We start from the raw sequence: 26,271 nt of genomic DNA, 5'->3' as shown, positions 1-26,271 counted from the left end.
ATCGGGAATATGAGAAAGCACAAGAAGCCAGCTGTATAGGAAAAATAAGGAGAAGGGCAAGAAAAGTAGGATAATAGACATTACGAAAAGATGGTGTATATATCTACTTGATCTTCCTAGACACAATGATTATTCCCTGAAGTGTGGTATTACCCATCAAGATACAGTTGGTATGGGGAAGTAAAAATATAAACTAATAGGCAGTGAATATTTTCAGCATAACCTAAACTCCCCATGTTTCCTATAAGTTAGCTTGTCCAGTACCTGTGTCAACCACCAGTGAGTAGGACTTGGATGAGCGGCCCCTCAGCATCCCATGGAGATCAATTCTGTAGCTAGTTCCTGGGACTAGATCTCCAATTTCCACCTGCTTGACTCCTCTTTCCACTACAATTTGATAAGGAGTTGCATCAGCAGATGGTGGCCATGGACTATAAATGATGACTGCTTTGTCCCATACGAACCCAAGACCTTCTAATGATATCACAATGCTAGTGGGATTTTTCTGATGTATGCTGGGTCTTCCTTGTGATCCAGGGCTTGGGACATTTAGAACAATAGGGCTTTGTATGGGGCCAGTTTTACCCTGGTCTCCTCCAGACCCTAGAATTTGATTGATCACTAAAGACTTGTCTTCGGTTTCATAGGTCTCGTGAATGGCATGTGTTGTTTCTTGGGTCGGAATCTGACTGTTTGGTATAATCCCACCTACCAGCACTCTGTGCACATTTTCTTCCTTTACTACTTCATGTATTGTTGTTTTATAAGAGTCTTTTTTTCTAGAGTTACTTGAATGACCATCACCCGTTTTTTCTTGTAATTGTTTGCTGTGAGAATGTGGATATTCCTTTGCAATTTGATCTGTTATAAATTCTGTATTAATTTTATGGAAAACCGGAGGTTCATTGGTGCTACTGCTTTCCAAAATAGTTTTTCTCAAAATTTCATATTCTCGAGCACTGGAACCTGATGAAATTTTTCCAGCTTGTAAGTCTGACCTTTCAATCAATGTTTGTTTTCTCTTTACATCTTCTGTTTTTGGCTTTGGTGTAGTGCCCTTTTTTGATGGTGGTGCTTTCTTTTGTGGTGCTGTACTATCTGTTGGTGGTTTGGAAGCTTTTGATGAGTCTACTTCAACTACACTTTTTATTTTGTCTTTTGAGCCAAGGGTTCTATCAATGACGTTCAAATTTTCATCTGTCTCTTCTGAGATGTGTCTGTATTTATCTACTGTTACTATGGTTGGAACATTTATGTCCCCAGCTGCTTCAACCCTTCCAAGAGTCTCTATACTGGGAACAGTGGATACCGTTCTAGTGGAATCTGGTCTTCTGACCAAACCATCTTCAACCTGTGAATCACCAGTTGTTTCACTGCTAGTCTTGGGGTCCCCTACAGTGCCTTGTAATCGAGATCCCCCTTCAGGTTCAGAGTTGCCAGTGGCTCCTGGGGTCTTTTGAGGAAGACGATCATATACCATATCTGTAAAATTATGAGGTTTCCATTTAACCAAGTAGAGAAAAATTGCCTTGGCCACAGATTCAACTGTCTGGTTACCTCGAAGAGGGTATGAAGTGGCTCGAAGGTAGCTTTCTAAACGCTGAATAAATGTCCCATTATACAACGATAACTTTTCTGGTAGGTTCTCGATTACAGCCTTTATTTGTGGGCTCCATTTTCTACCTTGGTTTCTAGGTTTTGTTGAAAGTGGCAGTTCACGTGCATGTCCTTCCCTGACCGTCTCATTGTGCATTCCATTATTCTCCTCTCTACCTGCAATTTTTTTTCTCAAAATATTGACAATTTTATTTACCTTGACTGTAGTTGTAAAATGCTTTCTAGATTTTGTTGGGTCTGTAAGATCATCTTTGCCTTCTTCTCCTTCAAATTCAATCTCTACAGACTCTAAATGACTCTCTGCTGATGGTTCTGTGGTAAGCTCACTTTTTGAAATATCCAGCACATCCTTTCGTCCAGAATATGGTACTGTGGTTGGTTTTCCTACAGGTTTGGGGCGCAAGGACTCAAACTCCAACAACTTTTTGGCAACACTGGATGTATCTGCCAACCGTCCACCGCCTCTTATATGCCCTTTAGTATAAAGGCTAGTGGTTGTCTGTATATCTTCTGACACTTTTGATTCTCCGTCATAGAAGTGGGTGTGGATTTCAGTTTTTGATGGTACAAAATGTGTGATGTTTTTAGTAATTATCCACCTTTCCATCTTGGTACCTGGTTTGCTACCTCTCTTGTCCAATGGTTTTTCGTGTCCTAAACCCTCCTCTTCTCTCATGCTTCCCTCATTTTCTGGCATTTTAGAGGGATATTCTGAATTCTCGTATTCATGGTAGGAATCTACTGAGCTTCCTTTAATCCTGTGTGTTTCATATATAGTTGTGATAATAGTTTTGATATTCTTTCGGGTGTGTAGCACACTAATGTTTTTTTGGCTATCTGTAAGTATTTCTTTACTTTCCTCTTCTTCTCTTGCATGTTGGAGCTCTTTTCTAGGCAACTCAGGGCGATATTGATTTCCCTGTTTTGAAGGATGTAAATTCACAGATGTATCAAATTCATGAGAGATCTCAACTGGTCCGTGCACTACGTGGGTTTCTTCGACAGTCAGACGTTTCCGTTCTTCTCCAACTAGTAAAGCACCAAATTAAGAAGATAAAGAGTTATCCTGTTTGCAGTTAAAACTTAAAGATGAGACTACATAAGTGAAATTAAGACATAAGACAATTCTGAAAAGTCAAAGTCATGTTAGCACACCTGTCAAATGGAACAAATACATAATCCTAAAAAAATTGAAATATATTAGTATATATGCTGTAAAGAAAAGACATTTTTATTTAGCAAATTTGCAGTTTTAATAATTTTGTTAACCATTAGGTTATATCACAATGCCCCAACCGTGCCAAATAATTGATACAGAAACATAAAGAGACAATAACCTGCACCACTAGAAGGTATTGCACTCATCAAATCCTGCATGGAAACCACCTTGAATTGCAGTGTATCCTGGTCAAAATCAAATCCATGCAGATGCTTTTGTTGTATTGGGTTGCTCAATCAAAATGGACCCTGGTCAGAATCAAAACAAAGCAGTCGTCCTTGTGCAGTGACCCAGCAGATCACTGCTAAAACTTAAATGTTGGAACTCAATGTAAATACACTTATCCATTTATGCACAAATAGTTGTGTAAGGACATCACTGGCAGTCTTGGTTAGACTTCCATGAAGACTGGGTGGTTCAGCGTCCCCTGGTTAGTTAGTGAGTGTTAGCTGAGCAGAGCCAGAGGCAAGACCTACATGTGTGAGCTCCTGCAATGAAGGCCAAAAGAGAAGCCTCATCCAGGAAACACCATTCCTGAGACTGAAAAACTGCCAAAGAACAACTCAACTGAGAGATTATCCCTGAGAAAAAGAGAAATGACAACCATAGAAGATCTAGAACCTCATTTCAAAAGTCGAGCACTGGATTCAGACATTAAGGTACTACTCGTATATGGCATTAAGACTTTACTGCTTGAGGAAAGTGTTGATTACCTTCGGTGCCCACCACACTGGCCATTTGAATCTAGGATCTGCACCCTTCAGCCTGGGAATTGCAGAACAAGTCAATGTGTGTTTAGAGTGAGACTCTCTTAGGACTAATACTACCATCATTTCTACTGCCTATATACAACACTTGGGAGAATACTACTGTGTGACACACCACAGAAGTGTGCCTTTTGCTGCTGTATGAACAACTACTCTCATTATCTATTCAGTACAGAGAGACTTTATTTATTGCAACCAAACAGGCCTGGTCATTGACTCTATTAACCTTTCACTGTCCCTGCACCAGCCCTCCTGCCTTGTATACTAGCAACTGATCACAAACAAGGGCAAACAAATTAACACCAGACGGGAGTCCCCAAAAGGCACCGAGGGAAGAAAGGGTAAACCCTCCATCCACTGCTGCACGGCCACAGAGAGTGAGGACTGCCACAGTGAACCACAACTACTCCTATCTGTACCACCACTACCACTGACATCCACCTCTCAATGCCCCCATGGACTGCCTGCTGCACCTGCCATATTGTTTTGCTGAATGGTACCGTTACCATTGAGCAACCAAATAGCACAGATGCAACCATGTTTAATTTTCACCAGATTCCTCTGTGATGGAACACAATTTACATGCGCCATTGGGTATTAAGTGCTCATCATCGAAAATGATTTGGTGAATGCAATAACATTGACATTGAGGGCTCTACCTTGCCTATTACACTATAATGCGCAGATATCTTGTTCTTTATGTCTCTGTATATGCTGTTTCTGAGGATAATCTCGACCTTGATAACTCGCTTCCTGTCCTACCTGGAATTCAAAACCATCCTCCAAAGAGTTTTTGTGCGGACATCATTTTGTTGCTGCTAAATAATTGTTTCTATGAACTTCTAACCAAGGTCCCAGATTGTTCTTACTGCTTCTGCCTGGTAGGAGATTTTTGGCATTTGCTACGGCCACCCTCTCTTCTATGTATAGCAGTGAAGATAATTATATATAATTATAGTTCTTGTACAGCGCAATTCACTTATAATTACAATTCGTTACCTAAAAGCCTTTGACAATCTAGAAGGGTCCCCAACATTAAGCTCACCAGGTTGTCCTGTTGCTGGGATCAATCAACCCTAATCTGTGGTGAAACCAAGCTGCAAGTGTTCAGTTCCCCTGCAGCGCCACCACAGGAAAAAATTAAGCATTACCTGATGTCTATTGAAATCAATGGGCTGTACGCAACAGGCAAGAACATGCTGGGACTTCCAGAGAGAGTGAGATGCCCGTTGTAGATACTTACTCCTCTGAACAATAGAGTCTTGAACATGGGATCCCATTTTACTAACTCAGAAGTCCCTAATATGGCATTGGAAATGGGGACAACACTGTTTAAGTGGGGGTTTGCGGGTCATCCAGAATTAGGAGCCCAGTTGCATTAATTGCCTGCTTTAACAATTTTTATTTTGTATAATTAAAGGGCATCTGTCAGCAGTTTTGTACCTATGAAACTGACTGACCTGTTACATGTGCTCTTGGCAGCTGAAGGCATCTGTGTTGGTCCCATGTTCATATGTGGCCGCATTGCTGAGAAAGATGTTTTATTATATGCAAATGAACCTCTAGGAGCAACGGGGGTGTTGCCGATACACCTAGAAGCTCTGCTCTCTGCAACTGATGTGCCCTCTGCATTTTGATTGACAGTGAAAACATCATCATGCCTGGCCCTGTCAACCAAAGTTCAGAGGAAATGGCAGTTGCAGAGAGAGCAGATCCTCTAGGTGTAATTGCAACGCCTCCGTTGCTTCTAGAGGCTCATTTGCATATTTTAAAACATAATTTTTCTCAGCAATGCGGGTACATATGAACATGGGACCAACACAGATGCCTTCAGCTGCCAAGTGCACATGTAACAGGTCAGCCAGTGTCATAGGTACAAAACTGCTGACAGGTGCCCTTTAATCTCATCTACTAGTAACAACTGACAAACTGCAATGTCTCTATGCTGCTGCTCCTTCACGACTAGAGATTACTAAATCATATGCTGTACATAGGGTCATAAACTTTCAGTTATCCTATTCCAATATTCACATTTAATTATTTGTCATATTTTATAGGTAGTGGTTAAAGCTGCCAGACCTGTAAATGAAGACCTACAAAAAGAAATAAATTAGAAGGTTATCCTTGTCCAACATGTCCTTCAAGAACTTTGAAGAATTGCCCCTGGAATTAGGAATGGGTTATATAGGGTTAATAAAGTCTGTTATGAGTCCCATGTCTCAATCTCTCTCTAGACTGGAGTATATCTTGTGATTATTTGTCACCCAGCAGTCACACACTCAATGGTTGCACCATGTTGTCTACACTCTTGTTCCTTACTCTCACCCGTTCCCTCTTACTCCCCTTCTTTCACCTGTAGTTCCGGTGATCTCAACATCTTGGCTCTGCTCCTGTCCTTTCTCAGCTCTCAAAAGGACTCTGTATTCGGTGTTGTCATCCAGGTTGGTTACTTTGATCCTATCTCCTTTTCCAGGGACCCTCAATTTCCTTTCTTTCCCATTGGGGTGAATAAGGATCACAATGTACCGATCGGGAAGAGATTGAAGCTTTTCCCATCTTAGGAGTAGAGAAGAATGGGTGACATCAACCACACGCAAACCATGTGGAGTCTCAATCTCTAAAAGAAGAGACAACAAAAACATCATGAAACAAGGGAATCTTAAAGGACACCTGTCAACTGGATATTGCCCCCAAAACAGCCCCGAATACTTGACCATTCAGGTCCTCATGTACCCGACTCCAAGCTGCTCATTTACCTACCCACAAGCAGCATTTACAGTAGTTTTTGTGCTAAATAAACCATCGGAGGGGGCAGTTAGAAGCATCATCAATGACATGAGGAGCAAAATCGTCAAGTATTATGGGTGGTTTGGGGGACAACTCAATGACATCTACATGACCAAGGATTTTCTCTAAATGCTCATGTGGTATTGGTTGCCAAGCTTGGACCGTCAAACTGGTAACACTGTGCCAAAACAGTTGGGCCAGACTAAGCTTGTCAAGACTAATAAAAGGCTCCATTGACCTCACTTCAAATTGAATCTGAGGGGTCATAATTTGATACCTCTTGTTAGCATCAGTATGTAGACAGCTAAGTAGGTCATTTCACCTTATAAGACATATATATGTTTTAGAGGGGACTCCTGAGCTTAGGACTAGTGTTGAGCGAAGTTATGAAAAATTTGATTCGGCTTCTTTGCTGAATTTCACAAAGGAATGTGATTGAAATTTGTATGTGTTGCCATGGAGCATCAGGAACAGGTAGAGGTAACAACAGCCCGGGTAGTTTGATCCTGGAGACTTTATTTTGAGCACAAACGGTGCAGGCAGAGACGTAATCACGCACATCTTTGGACAATGTGGGCCACCAGTAGTGGCAAGACACAAGTTCTGTGGTTTTGCAGATCCCTGGATGACTGGCCAGTTTGGAGTTGTGCCCCAGGCTAAAATACGTCTTCTCTTGGCCGATGGCACAAATGTCTTCCCGGGAGGGATGTCTTTTATCAAGACAGGAGCCACTGTGATCAATCAGGCAGGATCTACAATGTATTGAGGCTCCTCCTGCTGGTTGGAGAAGTCAAATGACCTAGATAGCGCATCCGCCTTGATGTTCTTCTCAGCCGGGTGAAAGTGTAGCTCAAAATCAAAACAGGAGAAGAAGAGAGCGCTGGGCGGTCTGCAGATATGTGAGGTTCTTGTGATCGGTGAAGATTATCACTGGATATTGGGCCACTCCTCCAAGGCAAGTTTTATAGTTCTCTGTTTCCTATACAGTAATTCCTCTCAGCAGGTGAGAAAAGTTTGGAGGAGAATCCACATGTAAACTTCTTGCCCTTGGAACATTTCTGTAGTAAAACAGCACCGGCTCCTTTGGAGGAGGCGTCCACTTCTAAAAAGAATTGGCCAGAGCAGAAGCAAAGGACCTCTTCAATTGGACGAAGGCGGCCTCTGCCTCAGGAGTCCAGTATTTGACATTCACCCCTTTCTTAGTAAGAGCGGAGATCGGAGATGTAAGGGATGAAAAATTTGAGATGAACTGACGATAGAAATTAGCGAATCCAAGGAAGCGCGGTATAGCACAAAGACCCTGTGGGCGGGGCCAGTCAATAACTGCATTACATTTTTCAGGATCCATCTGCAACTCAGCATCCGACATGATGTATCCGGGAAATGGTACGGTAGATTTTTCAAAGATGCATTTCTCGAGTTTGGCATAAAGTCGATTCTCTCTCAACCGCTGTAAAACTAAACGTACATGCTTCCGGTGAGTGGTCAAATCTAGAGAATAGATCAGTATGTCGTCCAGGTACACTATCACACAGACATAGAGCAGGTCCCGGAAGATATCGTTTACCAACTCCTGGAACACTGTGGGAGCATTGTACAGGCCGAAAGGCATGACAAGATGCTCGTAGTGTCCATCACGAGTGTTGAAAGCAGTGTTCCATTCATCGCCCTTTCGGATGCGGATAAGGTTGTATGTGCCGCGCAGGTCGAGTTTAGTGAAGACCTTAGCCCCCTGGATCCTGTCAAAGAGTTTGGGGATCAGCGGAAGAGGGTATCAATTCTTGACTGTGACCTTATTCAGACCTTGATAGTCGATACAAGGTGGTAAGGATCCATCTTTTTTCTGTACAAAGAAGAACCTGGCACTGGCTGGAGAAGTAGATTTCCAGATAAACCCCCTCTCGAGATTCTCCTTGATGTACTCAGACATCGCTTGGGTCTCAGGAAGTGAGAGTGGGTAGACTTGACCATGAGGAGGAGTGGCACCAGGCAGAAGGTCGATCGGACAATCATCTTTCTTACTGAAGATATCTGCAAAACTGGCATACTGCTGCGGGAGTCCAGGCAGATCTACAGGTACAGTAGGCGAGGAAGCAGGTCAAACCTCTGAAAAGCAGTTGGAGTGACAGGATGATCCCCAACGCAGAATCTGACCAGAGTGCCAGTCCACAACTGGAGTGTGCTGGCGCAGCCAGGGAAGACCAAGGATAACTGGCGTTTGGCGTTTCCCGGCTTCTGTGGGCACTTACGCACGAAGTAAGGCTTGCCTCCACGATACAGACACAGGTTCTCTGCTCTGCGGCGTAAACGTTCCTAGTCAGACAATCGAAGGCGCTCTATTTGCATGGGCTTTTCAGATGGGGTAGACGCTAGAGGAGGGACCGGCCTCTTGAAGGAAGGAGCCAAACGAAGTGGTCTTCTGGTGTATGCTACCTCCTTAGAACGTTCCCTGAAATGCATATCTATCCTTGTGGCCAAGGAGATCAGGTCATTCAGAGTAGACGGACGATCGCGACCAGCTAATTCATCCTTAATCCGGTCAGAAAGGCCCTCCCATAACACTGCCAGCTGAGCCTCATTGTTCCATGCAAGTTCCGCAGCCAGGGTACGAAATTGGATAGCGTACTGACCCACAGACGAGGAACCCTGTCGTAGACGCAGCAGAGCTGAAGCAGTGGAGGACGTGCGGCCGGGCTCTTCATAAAGGCAGACAGAAAAGACTGCAGATTAGTGGTCTCTGGACCACCATGTTTCCAAATAGGATTTGCCCAAGCAAGGGCCTCATCAAACAGCAGGGACACAATGAAAGCAACCTTTGACCGTTCAGAGGGAAACTTCTGCCCATGCAATTCAAAATGGATCAGGCACTGGTTCAGGAATCCACAACAGGTTTTTGGATCTCCACCATACCGTGATGGCAGCGGGAGTTGCACACAAATCCGGATTCACCGGTGTAGAAATTGCAGGAGTAGCAGCGGCAGTTGCTGGAGAAGAGATGGCATCCAGACGAGCAACAAAATTTTGCATGAACTGCATCATGACATCCTAACGTTCGCTCTGGCGCCTCACTTCATGTAATAATTCCTGAACGACAGGCTTGGAGTGACTAGCGGGGTCCGATGCCTCAGTGTGCTGTCACAAACCAGCGGGTGCGAACCCACTGTGCCACGTGTCCCACCTCACCTAAAGGCGTTGTTTAAGTGTATCCCTCGATTCATCACAGTACCTCTGATGGTGAGGATAAACTTTTCCAAGGGGAACACCAGTTCGTAACCTCTTGAGGAGGGTAGGCACACGAGGCAGCTGGTAGTAGGTACCAGTAGTACAAGGGTAGTCAGGCAGGGGGGGTGGTTACAAGGAGCAACAGTGCAGGACCGAAGGATGAGGCAGAGGCGTAGTCAGACAGGCAAAAGGTCAGGGCAGGCAGCACAGGAACAGGTCAGGCAATCCGGTGCGGCAACAGGAGAGTCAAGGCAAGCAGGCAGGAATCAGACGAGTAGCAGAATCCAGGAACAAGGTATAAGTCAGGAGCACACGTGAGTATCAGGAGCTTAGCAAACAGAAGGACCTTGACACTGAGGCATCTGGAAAGGGGGCTGAGCCACTTTAGCACCTGCAGGAGAGTTTGGGTTGGTCAGCGGGGTCACATGATCCAACCCATGCAGTCCAGGGAGTGATGCGCACCGCCCCTAGGGCTGTGTAACAAGAAACCAACAGCAAGCATGCTGTGGCCAGGGATGAGTTGAACCTGTTAAGCGGAATCCTCAGCACCACAGCACGTACAGCGACAGAGTCCAGAACTGCAGCGGTGGACGGAAGGAAGTGCGAGGAAATTCGGCTTTGCGGCTTATCAAATTTTTCCTGAAATTCGGATCTAAGTCAGTTCCTTTGGCTTTGATTCGCTCAACACTACACTACTTAGGACCCCTCTCTATATATAAGGATGGAAAGCTGTTCTGTAAAAGCAGCTGTCCCTCTGGCAGCACCAACATGTCAATGCAACTAAAGAGGTAATCTTGGCCTTGACTAGACTACAATAGACTTTACTGTAGCCTATAGAGTACAAGGGCAGGTATTTCCTGCTTTCTGTGGTACACTTGTAAGCTTTGCTGTGTAGACTGAGGAAGAGTCAGCAGAGCCATCTCAATATCAATAGACGCTGGGCTAGAAACTATAACTCTACTGTTTGAAGCCTAGATAAGGCAGGATATTAATGTTCCTTTTACACAGACATATTCTCTTTCCCGTATCAAATACCGACGATATGCATGTCAATTTTTCACTGTACAATGATTGAAAGGGGCAGTGAAAGAGGGATCGATGATGTGATTGCCAGTAACCCCCACCTCTAATTCAGCTAACATTATGTTGTCAGCACATCCATGTTCACATGAGGAGATGTGCTGCCAACCATTGAGCATTTTATGCCACATACAAGATCCAATCAGCCGACAACTGGGTGTTCTCTTGTTTGTCGACTGATTGATGCCCAGTTTACATGGGACAATGATCGAGAACAAGCCTTCGAATGAGACTTAACCCTATACACACAGATTAGGCTCTGCCTGTATGCAGCTCCAATTTCTGGTATCTGGAATGAGGGGGCTGTACTCAATCTCTTTCCTGAAAAGAGACAGTCATAGACTACTTTTAATCCAAATGGCATATTTGAGAGTACAGCTATTGGACTGTTTTTTGGCACCTAAGAAAAGATTTACTGTAGATAGATTTTATTACACAACATTAAAATCACTTGGTCGACCATGTGTTTTTCTTCAAATACAGCTTTAGAGGGCCAACAGGCAAGTCTTTCGATATCCAAATATTTGCAGAAGAGTCTATTTTCTTCTGTTTTGCTTCATTCATATTTTTTTTACAAAAAAATAAAGTCTTGACAGCCGATCCAAGCTTTTTTGGATGGATCTATTATTTCCACTAATAAAGATTTAACGGCGGAACACATTACGCTCTACCAATTAACCTGTCAATGAGAAATACAGGTCTTGGCATATGCCAGGTTGGCACATAGTACAAAGCTTGTGTTCGGGACTATCTTGCCTCTATTAACTTCTTTATACGCCCCTTCAGTCCTCACTACATTACACTGACTCATGTCCATGCTATACTCACTCGTTTTGGCCGTTATAGATGTTTCGGGCCCTACTGTTGAGCCTTTCCGTGGTTGCATGTTGATGATATATTCTTCTCCAGGAGCAAGGCCGGTTTGGTGATATGTGGTCAATAAGCCATCAATGGTATTGGTTATAACTCCATTTTCCTTCTGTATTATAAAGGAGCATTACACATCAGAAAATGATTTATGTAAGAATTTATAGTAGCCAAAAACACGTTCACAACGGTTGATATACCAACTGTGAAAGGCGCACTTCATGTATGCAAATTAAAGGGATTCTCCACTCCACTTGTGCTGTGAAAACAATCAAATCACAAAGTGTCCCCTCCTGGGATCCCCAGCTATCAATTGTAATATCTAGAAAAACCTTGTAATATGTGTTCCATTGCCCTAAACTTACTGATTTTCTGAAGGAAACATTACAAAAGAGAAGGTATCTCCACCAGGGTTGCCATTTGGAATAAGTGGGCCCCATACAGTCAAATAGTCACTGACTTCCCGTTCTCCCATCCACCACCTTTATGAGGGGTAATAGGGGTGGGACTGAAAGGTTAGAGCCATGGTTCAGCTGGAAGTCCTACTGATCTACTGTTCACAATCTAAGACCTTCTATAGACTCATGTTCCACCTTATGTAAGGTCATGATCTTTGAAAGGACAATTGCTTGTTCAACGAGAGAACCACGATGATCAATCTGTGGTCTAATATATACTGTCCTACCTTGGCTTTAAAAGTGATGTCATAAGAGTCAGGGGCAGATTGGGGTTGGTCCCACTCCAAGGTGAATGCTGTCTCTTCTTGTAAGGTCACACGAAGACCTGTGATCGTAAACACTTCTGTAGCTTCTATAAAACAATAGAGAAGTCATGAGTTTTGGGGGTTTATGCTGATTATATTCTCAACGACTTTATAAGATACAAGCAGATATTACTATTCATATCACAGAAGAATGTTCTGATGACCTGACATAAGGAAGGGGCAGAAAGATATGTGAAGAACATCTGTGGGTATAGGCTTGGTTGATGATACATAGATGGGTTCTTAAAATTATATACAGCATTGCAGTTAATTATGCACAAGACTGCAGTAGTCATCAAGGGACCTGATATAATAGAACTCTTAAAAGAAAAGAAAATGTGCTCTGCAGAAGACACCAAACAGGGGGTACCATCATGACAGCCCAAGCTCAATCTAGTGCCACTGCCTTTGCCGTCCCAAAGGGTATTGTGAAATTACTGTAGGGAGGATACTAGTCCAAGTGTAACCTTTCTATCGTGCAGCTATCTTGCAGACAAAGGTCTAAATCTAATTTGAAGGACTAGGTCAAAGAACTTACCCAATGAGCAGTCAGGACCACTGAAGCCCTTCTTACATATGCAGATGCCATTTGTACATTTTCCTTGTCCACTGCAGTTTTCTGGACAACTCTTGGTTCCACAGACTGGCCCACTGTAACCAGGATTGCAGACACATTTACCTTTCACGCACTGCCCATTATTGTTACAGTTTCTGGGGCAAGCTTTGGAGCCACAATCAGGTCCTGTATATCCAGGGTTACAGATACAGACACCATCTTCACAGCGTCCGTGGGCATGACAGTTGTCAGGACAAGTTCTAGATCCACAATCCACACCTGAAAAACCAGAATTGCAGACACATTTCCCATCATCACACCTTCCTTGGTTATGGCAGTTCTCTGGACATGTTCTAGAGCTACAATCTGGACCAGTGTACCCAGAATCACAAGCACACACTCCATCATCACATTGGCCTTGGTTCGAACAGTCGTTGAAACAGGTTTAAGGCCACAGTCGATATCAGTGTATCCAGGATCACACTGGCAAATCCCATCATCACAATATCCTCGATTGTTGCAATCATTGGGACAAGTTCTTGACTCACAGTAAGGTCCGGTATATCCCGTGTTACAGACGCACTTTCCATCATTGCATCTTCCATGATCATTGCAGTCATCTGGACATGTCCTAGCTCCACAGTCTATGCCTGTGTAACCAGAATCACAAACACACTGGCCATCTTCACACTGACCTTGGTTGTTACAGTCTTTGGGACAAGTTCTAGAGCCACAATCTAGACCCATATAACCAACGTTACAGACACATTTCCCATCTTCACACTTGCCACGTTTATGACAATCATTGGGACATGTTCTAGACTCACAATCCTGACCTGCATATCCAGGTTCACAAATACAGACTCCATTATCACATCGGCCCTGATTGTGGCAGTCATTTGGGCATGTTCTAGTACCACAGTCTACACCTGTAAACCCATAATCACAAATGCATGCTCCGTCTTCACAGTGGCCCCGATCATAGCAATTATTGGGACATGTTTTAGTGCCACAATCTAGACCAGTAAACCCAGACTCACAGAAGCATACTCCACCTTCACAGCGACCTCTGTCGTGACAGTTTTTGGGACAGGTTCTGATACTGCAGTCCACTCCAGTGTAGCCAGGGGAGCAGACACAAATTCCCCTCAGACATCGACCATGTCTACTGCATTCAGCTGGACAAGTTCTGGTCCCACAGACTGGACCAACAAAGCCAGTATTACAAATACACTTGCCATTGATGCACTGTCCGTTACCACTACAGTTCCTTGGACAAGCTTTAGACCCACAGTCTGGTCCTGAAAATCCAGAGTTACAGATGCATACACCATCTTCACACCGACCCCGATTGTGACATTGGTTGGGACAAGTTCTGGATTTGCAATCTACTCCTGTGAATCCAGAATAACAGATGCACTGACCATCTTCACATCTACCCTGGTTGTTACAGTCATCAGGGCAAGTCCTGATCTCACATTCAGGCCCAGTGAACCCTGGATTGCAAATGCATTCCCCGTCCTCACATCGCCCACGTTTCTCACACTCTTCAGAGCAGACCCTGATCCCACAATCTGGACCAACAAAACCAGGGTCACATATGCACTTCCCGGAAATGCATTGTCCTTGTTCATTACAGTCCTCAGGACAGGCCTTATACGCGCAGTCCTCTCCAAAAAACCCACTGTCACAATAGCAAACCCCATCTTCACATCTGCCATTGCCATTGCAATCATTAAGACAAGTTCTAATACTGCAGTCTGGACCTGTAAATCCAGTATCACAAACGCAAACCCCATCTTCACAATCACCACGGCTTTGGCAATTATTGGGGCAACCTCTTGAACTGCAGTCTGGCCCAAAGAAACCTTGGTTACAGACACAAACTCCATTTTCACACCTTCCTCTGTTTAGACAGTTCCTGGGGCAGGTCCTTTTACCACAGTCTGGACCAGAAAATCCTGAATGACAGACACAGATGCCCCCTTCACAATTCCCATGATTCATGCAGTTTTTGGGGCAGGTTCTAATGCTGCAGTCTTCTCCAGTGAATCCAGATTCACAAACACATGCTCCATCTTCACACCGTCCATGACTGTGGCAGTTGTTGGGACAAGCTTTAAAACCACAAGACACACCAGAGAATCCCTCAAAGCAGATACACCGGCCATTCACACACCGGCCTTGGTCATTACAGTCCTCGGGGCAGGTTTGTAGCTGGCATTTGTCCCCCATATAACTATCTTTGCACTGGCATTGCCCATCTACACAGGTGCCCCGAGCATCACCACCACAACCTCCAGGGCAATCCTCAGCCGTCTGGGCACAGGGAGGAGGCTTCAGGCTGGCGGGGTCATCTGGAAAAGAGAAGCAGAGTTAGTGAGTGATAGAGATGAAGGAGGAAAGAGATGGATGAAATGTTACATAACATGGATGGGAAAACTCCAAAACAATCTATTTCATATCTATCTAACTTGAGGAAGGCCCCATTGTGTTGGGTGAAACATTGCAGTTAGGTGAATAAAAGTGGGTCCAGCACCCTCTATCTATCTATCTATCTATCTATCTATCTATCTACTATCTATCTATCTATCTATCTATCTATCTATTATCTATCTCATAACTATCTATCTATCTATCTCATATCTATCTATCTATCTATCTTGAATAAGAAATAAAAGTACACTTCTTAGGGAGAATCTGCTATTTTCTTTCTGATGATAGGAACAGTTTAGGAGACCATTTCCAGGACTGGTCGCCCTTATAGTCCACGGTGATAATCACTTATGGCTCCGGAACGTTGTGAGGACCGGTGCTAACCATTGGATATATCAGTAGGATGAGGAATGTGCGCAATCATCAAAAACTGATGAGTTCAGAAAGCAATGAATAAACAGCAGCTGTATGTCCAAAGCAAACAGCAAGTTCTAATACATAATACTTCAACAGCATGACAGGCTCGATTACACGCGGGCACCGAGCCTAGATAAACTGGCCTGCACAGTGTCTGCTCCGTATACGTATAAATGCCCTGATGAGCGCCAATAAGGGGGCAGCCGTTTATAGAGGATCTAGATTAAGCAGAAGAGTAACCTGAGGCTCCTAGGAGCCAATGCAAAACCTGCACCAGGGGCCCCACCACCCATGTGTAATTTACAAGACTAATATCTTCTTTTGTGGTAGAAGGGCTTGGGGGCCCCACAGGCAGCAGGGCCCAGGTAAGGCTACTTCCACACTTGCGCTCTCCCTTTCCCCTATTGAGATCCGTCATAGGATCTCAATAGCGTGGGAAAACGCTTCCGTTTTGTCCCCATTCATTGTCAATGGGGACAAAACTGAACTGAACGAAAAGGAATGCACCAGAATGCTTACCGCTCCGTTTGGTTGCGTCCCCATCGCAGACAGAATAAACCTGCAAGCAGCGTTTTTCTGTCCGCGATGTGGTGCAGAGCAAGACGGATCCGTCCTGACTCACAATGTAAGTCAATGGGGACGGATCCGTTTTCTCTGACACAATAGAAAACGGATCCGTCCCCCATTGGCTTTCAATGCAGTTCATGCCGGATCCGTTCATAACAGATGCAAGCGGTTGTATTATCGTGATGGAAGCGTTTTTGCTGATCCATGACGGATCCAGCAAAAACGCTAGTGTGAAAGTGGCCTGTCTTATTAAATGACCCCCAAAGTTCTTATACGGTGTATGTCTTGTGACACAGTGAGAGGTTTGGTCTGGGAAAACAGGTATTCTCCTCCCATCATGTGCTGCTGGGCTGATTTACAGCCAGGTGAGATCAAATACCGGACCGGATTTTAAGTTCCGGTCCGGGTTTTGGCAGCACCTGGCTGTCCTTAAATAGGCAGCTGGGCTTAGAAGCCATGTCTGTGTGCTGGGATCTGAGGCCTGTGCTGGGCTGGACAGCTGAGACCTGTGTGTCAGGGGAACAGGCCGCCTAAAGCCTGTATTTGGACTTTCTGAGGCAGAACTGCCACCAAGGTGACCTTTTGTTATATTAACTTGCCAATGGGCGTGAAGTAACACCAACACTGCAAAAGTGACGTTTTGTTTTTGGCATCATGTGTGAATAAACACTGAAGTTTGAATTACGAACTTGTATTTTGCCTCTGTACTGCGCCCGCTTATCCTAACTACCAGAGCGAATCCCCACAGTCTATATCAGGCATTCTCAAACTGCGGCCCTCCAGCTGTTGCAAAACTACAACTCCCAGCATGCCCGAACAGCCTACAGGTATCAGCCTACAGCAGGGCATTGTGGGAGTTATAGTTTTACAACTGCTGGAGGGCCGCAGTTTGAGGATGCCTGGTCTATATGAACAGAAAAATAAAAAGTTATGGCTCTAGGAAGTGGGGACCAAAAAACAAAAATGCAAAAGGAACAGAAAATCTGAGGGTCTTGAAAGGGTTAATAGGCTTGATCCAGTTAACCCTTTAAATTTTCCAAAATTCTGTCCTAGTAAATTTCTAGACTTATCTTTATAGTGGTCGGAGGTCCATTTTTCTGATACTTAGCTCCAAATCCCCTGCCTTTGGATCTCGGCCTCATTGTATTGCATGAACCCTGTCAGCCCTGACCCCTGTGAGGGAGATATTAAAGGGATTTTCCAGGAAAACATGGTTGAGGACCTGTCCTTAGGATAGATCAGAGCAGAGGTCCCACTGATCAGCTGTTTTCAGGAGGTGCTCTTCCCACTTGGACCCCACCGCTGTGAGGATATATTAAGACATCAGGACAGAATCTTAGACCTAAGATTTTAGCCCCACCTGCATCATCTCAGCTCGCCATGAAGTTCTTTGACATTAAACAGGACATTACTAAGTCACTGACTTTTACTTTTTTCCAAGAACCATAGAGCTGTCTTTTTTTTACGACAATGTGTTACAACATGTGTTCCCATGTCATTCCGTGACCACACCAGTAAATCGCGCCTGATGCCAGTTTTACGACTATGGTGTCGGCTTCGGCCTCTGATGCAGCAGGTAAGTAATTCACATTTCCTGTCATTTGTAAGGAGGGGAAGCCGCTCATTAAATAAAATGGGGCTTGGGATTTCGAGCAGATGGGTGATAGACTGGAATGGCCACGGAGTTATTCAGTCCTGGCGACGGGATTAAAATGTGTTTTTATCTTCTCCTCCCTCAGAAAATCTGACTGCTGTCCAGTTACAATGAGTATTTCTGCAGTCTGCGAATCTGGATAAACAGTGTTTTATGAGTCTAGGGGGAACGCAGCGATTGTTAGCCATCGTGCCAGGAATGGACTAAGATCCACCCCCCTTCCCCCTTCCTTCACCACCAAATAAAAAACTTCAAAGTACATTTAAAGGGCACACGTCTTGAAAGCGCTGGGATCCAGATAATGCAGAGCGAGTCTTCGAGAGAGCTGCTCCTACTCCTGTTCGGCCAACGACTATTCCTCCCAACTTCCCCATAAACCTGAACGCTCGGTTCGGCCAAGCGTCCATGTTTTCTCAATGTGGTGAGCATAACGAGCCTCTGCTAGACAGGCCCAATCTTTCTTTCTCCCGACATCATCTGGCACACCCCCATACCCATAAAGATATTTGGAAGGTCATGCCAAAATCGAAGGATTCAGAAGACTTTATGGGCACGTGTTGAGGATTAGAAAAACATGGCTCTCTTCCACAAACATCTGTCCTCCATGCAAGCTCTGAGTCTTACAGATCTGCGTTACAGTAACCACGGATGTCCGTCCATGGGGCGCAAATCATTGTGCATGAATTCGACAAACATTGTGGTCTCAGATGTCGTATTTTATTTGGGAGAACTTTTCCAAAATTATCAAACTTTCCCCAATGTAAAGAATAATTTATATACAGTCATAATTATGCAAAAATGCATTTTGAGGCTGACACATGCCTGTTCCTCAGCCATACACAACTTCAGGACGATATAGCCTCTGTTACAGTTCTACGCGTTTCAAGACTGATACTCGGCTCTTCTTGGGTTCAGGCAGTTGTCACATGGTCCAGTAACTCTCTGGAGCGAGACTTCAAAACGCGTTGCCCTTATCCTACCGTGACATATTCAATCTGCTATTCATATTTACAGACCTGCTCTGATCTGGAATTATGTTCTGGTCTACAGTAAGTCTTTCCTTTTCCATAAACTGAAAACACTGCATAACTGAAGGGATGGGCGCGACTAGGAAAGTTCGTGAGGACAAAGATGAACAAGTGGCTGAAGTGGAAAAGTTATTAACATCCTTAAAAAGTGTTTAATGGCTGCAAATCCCGGGAAACCACATCTGCCCTGATCATCAAGACATGGTGACCACGGACGGTGAGGTGATCTGTTGTGATGGACTGCGGTTGAAACCAATGGGATTAGTAATAAAGGTTAGGATTATACTCAGAACATTGGGATGGTTGCTGGTGTCAATGGTTTGAATGGTCCCCAGACTCCCCACTTACCCGCACCACTTTGAACTTTATCACAGCAGCTCGAGGAGCATTGGCCTTTTATGTCCCTGACCAACTTCTCCAAAATCATCAGACGTTTGAGCAGGTCTCGGACCCCTTCCCCTTCTGGACATCGAAGCTGGGGAGCAGTAGGAGGTGCCGAAAGGGATCCTCCAAAAACGATGATAATGAGAGATAATGAAAGAAGGGACATCTTAAAATAGTGGGACGGATTCCTGGATCACCTGTGGAAGGGAAGGGGAGATGTTAGAAGAAGAAAGAATTGTCCAAGGGGGTGTCAAAGTGAATTGATATCAATGACATAGCAAATTTCTACTTCTCCCCCCAATTATACTCACTTTGACAACTTTATACATATACCACATGACATGTGTACACAGGGTGGGTTGGGGATTATTAATGGTATTTCAGTAATAGCCCTGGTGGTCTACAGTGGATGAACACTTTGTCTTTGTTAGTGTAGACACTTAATATTATTATTGTATAACTATATTGATTATTCTTATATTAAGTTGGTGAAGTGGTTTATGGTGGTGGTGGTGGTCTAGTGCAGAGATGTGTACCTATAATTTAATTTATTTTAAAAGGCCTAGGATTCATATAGAGATCGGAGCTCTGTCTTCGAATATACAACTTCAAATGTCACTTATCCGTTTACTAAACAATCCAGTTAAATGATAAAATCCTGTCTACGTGTAGCTGCACCTAGGCTCAGCTCCCCAAGGGTCAGAAACTTTTTTTTTTCATTTAACTTAATATTAACTCTGACAAGGAGGAAAGAGAAGAGTAAGGATAGAGGAGAATGGACAAGATACGGATATGAGACAGTGGGGTGGTTGTGGAAGGAAAATTTTAAAAGATGGAACATAGATGGAGGGGAAAAAAAACATAAAATATGAAGACAAAGAATCCAAAAAAAAAAAGAAGGAAAAAAGGAGAAAACCAGGAAGAGATAGGGAGAAGAAGGAAGTTCTGAGGTAGAGAAGGTGTGAAGGAAGAAGAAGGAAGGTGTGAGGTAAACAAGTGGTGAAGGCAAAGGAAGAAGGAAAGTGTGTGGTAGAAGAAGAGTGAAGGAAGAAGAAGGAAAGTGTGTGGTAATTGAATTACTCCTCGGAGAGGATAATTTAATTACTCCTCGGTTGTCTCCAGGACAGAAGACATTGTGTATTCTCCTGCCTGTGATAATTACATCAACCCATTGTGTAAGGTAATTGTATCAGAGGCAGAGGGGAGGATTTTGTGTGGGAGTGTTTTACTGTATTGTACATTTATTGGTTGTGTAACAATGTTATATAAGAACAATAAACACACAGCTCTGGCTGACCACTGGTATCAGCCTACAGCAGGGCATTGTGGGAGTTGTAGTTTTACAACTGCTGGAGGTCCACAGTTTGAGGATGCCTGGTCTATATGAACAGAAAAATAAAAAGTTATGGCTCAGGAAGTGGGGACCAAAAACAAAAATGCAAAAGGAACAGAAAATCTGAGGGTCTTGAAAGGGTTAATAGGCTTGATCCAGTTAACCCTTAAAATTTTCCAAAATTCTGTCCTAGTGAATTTCTAGACTTATCTTTATAGTGGTCAGAGGTCCATTTTTCTGATACTTAGCTCCAAATCCCCTGCCTTTGGATCTCGGCCTCATTGTATTGCATGAACCCTGTCAGCCCCGACCCCTGTGATGGAGATATTAAAGGAATTTTCCAGGAAAACATGGTTGAGGACCTGTCCTTAGGATAGATCAGAGCGGAGGTCCCACTGATCAGCTGTTTTCAGGAGGTGCTCTTCCCACTTGGACCCCACCGCTGTGAGGATATATTAAGACATCAGGACAGAATCTTAGACCTAAGATTTTAGCCCCACCTGCATCATCTCAGCTCGCCATGAAGTTCTTTGACATTAAACAGGACATTACTAAGTCACTGACTTTTACTTTTTTCCAAGAACTATAGAGCTGTCTTTTTTTTTACGACAATGTGTTACAACATGTGTTCCCATGTCATTCCGTGACCACACCAGTAAATCGCACCTGATGCCAGTTTTACGACTATGGTGTCGGCTTCGGCCTCTGATGCAGCAGGTAAGTAATTCACATTTCCTGTCATTTGTAAGGAGGGGAAGCCGCTCATTAAATAAAATGGGGCTTGGGATTTCGAGCAGATGACTACCAAGATCTCTTCCACTCCATTGGGAAGGCTCAGCAGGACAGCAAGAAGTTAGACCCAGGTCCAGAGCCCTTCAGCTGGGAGGATATTGTGGATGTTTACTGGGAAGAAACCCAGGTGGCCGGTGGAGATGGGACCGAGGTCTCTCCACCAGTCCTGCAGGGAATTGGGAGCCCAGTCTCTATTCCCCAGCGGCAGGCTGAGTTACAGGGGGGCAGAGACAGTCGGTGCTGTCCCCCAGCGGCAGTGTGATTTACAGGGAATTGGGAGCCCAGTCTCCATTCCTCAGCTGCAGAGTGTACTACAGGGAATAGAGAGCCTAGTCTCCTTTCCCCAGCAACAGGACACTGTATTGGGAGCGGAGACAGTCGGTCTCCCTCCCCAGAGGCTGGAAGTATGTATGGGAGAGGAGCTTGCTACCCCCTCTCCCCAGCAGCAATGTGATTTATTGAGAATTGGGAGCCCAGTCTCCATTCCCCAGCGGCAGGCTGAGTTACAGGGGGCAGAGACAGTCGGTCCTGTCCCCCAGCGGCAATGTGATTTATTGGGAATTGGGAGCCCAGTCTCCATTCCCCAGCGGCAGGCTGAGTTACAGGGGGCAGAGACAGTCGGTCCTGTCCCCCAGCGGCAATATGATCTATTGGGAATTGGGAGCCCAGTCTCCATCCCACAGCAACAGAAGGATTTGTTGGGAATTAGGAGCCCAGTCTCCATTCTCCAGCGGCAGCTTAACGTACCAGGGGGAGACAGTAAGCCCCACAACCATGCAGATGGGACCGTGGTCTCTGCACTTACAGCACAGGGGGTAGGGACAGTCGGTCCTGTCCCCCAGCAACAGGGCTGTTTAGCCAAAGGGGAGACAGTCGGTCTCCCCCTCCAGCAGCAGAGCTGGGTATCCAAAGGGGAGACAGTCGGTCTCCCCCTCCAAAAACCAGGCTTCTTCTGTGGTAGCTCTGGCACCAGGGCAGAGTACTGCTGATCCCTGCCCACAAAGCAACCTCCACTCCAAGCCAGGGAGCAACACAGAGACCGGGAGTACCAGTTACCAACATAACCTTGGTGGACTCACTGGACAGAGACAGGCTACCAAATTCAACAGGTCCAGTATTTGGTTGTGGTTGGACTGCCAGACTACCTCAGATACCGACCGCAGTGAGGTCAGGTATCTGGTTAGTCTTCCCTGGGAGGGGGAGATGTGTGGCGAAACTAACCTCGCCACTGGGTTTTGGAGAGGCCTGGTTGCCAGCCTCTTGCCCCAGGATTATGGGCCCTCTCATGAGCCCATGCTAAACTTAAACCCCATGGCGATTTGACTGTGTTTGTGGCATCTGAGTGCTGTTTGGATATTGAGCGCTCAGATCCAAGCCATCTGGGGATAAGTTAAATGTCTATGTGTACTGTAATTGTTGTGACATTGTATATTTGAGTAGTGATGTCTGTCCTATTGTCCCCACGTGTGTATTGGCGATTTCCCTTTGTCCTGAGAGATAATTTAATTACTCCTCGGTTGTCTCCAGGACAGAAGACATTGTGTATTCTCCTGCCTGTGATAATTACATCAACCCATTGTGTAAGGTAATTGTATCAGAGGCAGAGGGGAGGATTTTGTGTGGGAGTGTTTTACTGTATTGTACGTGTTTATTGGTTGTTTTTACAAAACCCTGTGGGTGGTACTAGTGTGTAACAATGTTATATAAGAACAATAAACACACAGCTCTGGCTGACCACTGCTTGACCCTCAACACACAGCCTCGTCTCATTCTTGGGGGGATTCACTGTATGCTGTTAGAGACTGATTGCTAGGAGTGTAAGCCGCTTGGGTGCGTTTCCTATTCGTCTGCTAGCAGCTATTCGTGAGGTTCTGTTCGGAGTTTGGAGCATTCCCTTGTATGCCGTTACAGAGACAAAGGAAGATGTGAGGTAGAGTAGTAGTGAACGGGGAAGAAGGAAGTTCTGAGGTAGAGAAGAAGTGAAGAAAGATGTGAGGTAGAGAAGAAGCGAAGTGATTAGAAGGAACATGTGAGGCAGAGAAGTGAAGGGAGAAGAAGGAAGATGTGAGGTAGAGAAGAAGTGAAGGAAGAACAAGGAAGATGTAGGTTGAGAAGAAGTGACGGGAGACGAAAGATGTTATTTAGAGAAAAGACATGAAAGGATTAGAAGAAAGATATGAGATAGAGGTGAAAGGGAGAAGAAGGAAGATGTTACGTAGAGAAGATATGAAGGGAGAAAAAGCAAGGTGTGGGTTAAGAAGAAGTAAAGGGAGAAAAAGGAAGATATGAGGTAGAGAAGAAGTGAAGATATTAGAAAGAAGATGTGAGAAGGAAGATATGAGGAAGATAAGAAGTGAAGGGATTACAAGGAAGATGTGAGGTAAAGAAGAGGCGAAGGGAGAGAAAGAAAGATATGAGGTAGAGAAGAAGTGAAAAGATTAGAAAGAAGATGTGAAGCTGAAGAATGGTGAGGAAGGAAGGTATGATACAGAGTAGAGTGAAGGAAAGAGAAGAATGAAGAAGTGAGGTAGAGAAGACATAAAGGGAGAAGAAGGAAGATGTGAGGTAGGGGAGGAGTGAAGGAAATAGAAGGGAAGTATGAGGTAAAAAAAGGAGTGAAGGGAGAAGAAGGCAGAGGGGACTGCAAGAAGAAAAACGGAAGATATGATGTAGAGGAGAACTGAATTATAAGGAAAAGTAAGGAGAAAGCTATGAAGTAGAGAAAGAGGGGAGAAAAGAGAAGGAAAGTAGTGTATTAGGTATAGAAGGAGTGAAAAAGAAGAAAGATGTAAGGTTGAGGGAGTGTGAATGTAATAAAAATAAAATATGCGGTAGAGAAAGAATGAGAGGAAGTGAATGAGACGGTATATAGTAGAGAAGAAGGAATCTGGAGGTAGAAGAGGAGCGAAGGGAGAGAACATAAGGTGTGAAAAAGAAAAAAGAGTAAAGAGAGGAGAGGATAGAGGTGGAATTATAAGGACAATAGAGCTGACTATGGGTAAAACCTGACAGGAGGAACATGATTCAGCTACGAATAGATGGAGAAGGGGACAAATAGAAACTGAAGACAGGTGAGAGTGACGTAAATAATGGGGGAGGGGAGGAAAGAGATGATTACAGGCAATTAGAGCTGTCGTGCTATATGAATTCCATATGGTTTCCTACTGCCTGCACAATATCAATACAAAACCTGCAAACAATCTAAATTAACTCCAGGAAAAGCTCCGACAAGGTCACCCAATCAAGCCTGCCAGAGAGACAATGCAGAGTGCACCCCCCTGCCAGAGACCGTCCACGAGATCACAACTAAAAGTCATCCAAACGCATTTTATATTGTATAGTTTACTCCAAGCTAAAATATAAAGATCTCAGGTTCTCCAGAACGTTTCCAGGATGAGATCTGGCACCTTGAGATGGGATCAGTATAATGGGAACCTCATTATGGGGTTCATGAAATCACTCAAGAGTCTCGGGTTTCCTCGTGAAATTTTCATCAAGTTCGTTCCAGATTAAATGTATTTTAGCACAGAAATTATCTGTAACTGGAAATACAGAGGGAATCTATTAAATAGGCAAGAAGATGGAAGATGGATTTATCAGGACATCTGGTCTTCGAGTTTTCGGATCAAGTCGTGTTCCTTCCAGGTCCTACATTAAAGGGGTTGTCCCATCATAGTAACTTAATAAGTGTCTGATCAGTGGAGGTCTGATGGGATCATGAGAACTTTGTGAGAAAGAACTAAATTCACACTGGTCACCCATTTTTGGCACAGCATTTTTTAACATTTTTATTTTTCCTCCTCACTGAACATCCGAGTGAACCAATCAACCCCCAACTTCACCAGTACATCTATAAGAGAATGGAGAGCTTCATTCTAAGAGGACCTCCAGCTCCAATGACCCAACATACCAATGCATTACATACACAGCCAATCATCTGAATGGTCAACATGTAATGTTACTTTTCCCCTGCTATCACAGATGATCACTAAAAGGGTTAGAGACACTGAACCGGTGGCCGTCTGATGATTGCCCCTTTAAGTGAATACATTTTCTGATTGTATTCTGTTTACTGGTGATTAAGCAATGTGGAGATTCAGGGAAGGGGATTGATTCACTCATCCCAGTCATAGGGACCAAACCAAGACTTGTGGAACAATGACAAGTTTTGCCGAGGTTCAGGTTGTGGGCCGTTGGTCTACACCATCTGCCCTCTGTCTCCCAGGTTCTTCTTCTATGGGTTGCAGTGTTGTCTCTGCTGTATACACTGTTCCTGTATTGTATCTTACAGCCGGGGTATCAGAGGCTCTAAGTGCAGAGGCTGAGATGTTATTCGGCAGTAAATCCTTTTGCTCCTCATCAAGCAATTACTCACCAAAGGAACAAAGACTGTTTACTGCTTGTACAGTAGAGAAGTCCTAACGAAGTAGCAGAAGAAGGAATCCCATTAGATTCCAGAGAATTTCCTGAGACCCCCCCCCCCCCCCCCCCCCCCCCCCCCCCCCCCCGCCATGATACAATAAATGACTCGTTGTTAGCAGCATAAACATCACAGCAATGAGCGTCTCTTTCCTTATAACTAAAATATTCCATTTCCTATTGTTGGCTCCCCGTGAAATATTTTGGTTACATAACTTGTGCCTTGTGTCCAGAAATTACAGTGTGAGGTTATTATAATGTCATACCAACCATGATACACGACCCACAGTGTAGAATGAAGCTACCCCCGCCACCTTCACCAACATTTGCAATTGTTTAGACTGTGCAGACAAGTCCCTACAT

At 44.4% G+C, this 26,271-nt stretch overlaps 1 protein-coding gene across 1 annotated transcript in view; it reads right to left on the bottom strand.

Moving 5' to 3' along the window:
- Nucleotides 1-14,770, bottom strand: part of TNXB (tenascin XB) — a 43,148-nt gene extending 28,378 nt beyond the window's left edge. Inside the window, exons 1-8 of the mRNA XM_040406419.1 lie at nt 14,564-14,770; nt 14,357-14,452; nt 13,555-13,615; nt 12,861-13,157; nt 12,245-12,369; nt 11,521-11,671; nt 5,957-6,220; nt 265-2,646 (exon numbers count right to left, since the gene is read on the bottom strand). Coding sequence (XP_040262353.1) covers nt 265-2,646; nt 5,957-6,220; nt 11,521-11,671; nt 12,245-12,369; nt 12,861-13,157; nt 13,555-13,615; nt 14,357-14,452; nt 14,564-14,770 — 3,583 coding nt within the window. The remainder of the gene's footprint in view (nt 1-264; nt 2,647-5,956; nt 6,221-11,520; nt 11,672-12,244; nt 12,370-12,860; nt 13,158-13,554; nt 13,616-14,356; nt 14,453-14,563) is intronic.
- Between the last annotated feature and the right edge of the window lie 11,501 nt (nt 14,771-26,271).

This window comes from Bufo bufo, chromosome 8 (assembly GCF_905171765.1).
Source record: "Bufo bufo chromosome 8, aBufBuf1.1, whole genome shotgun sequence".
NCBI lineage: Eukaryota > Metazoa > Chordata > Amphibia > Anura > Bufonidae > Bufo > Bufo bufo.
The sequence above is the reverse complement of the archived record's forward strand: the minus strand, read 5'-3'. Positions and strand labels throughout refer to the sequence as shown.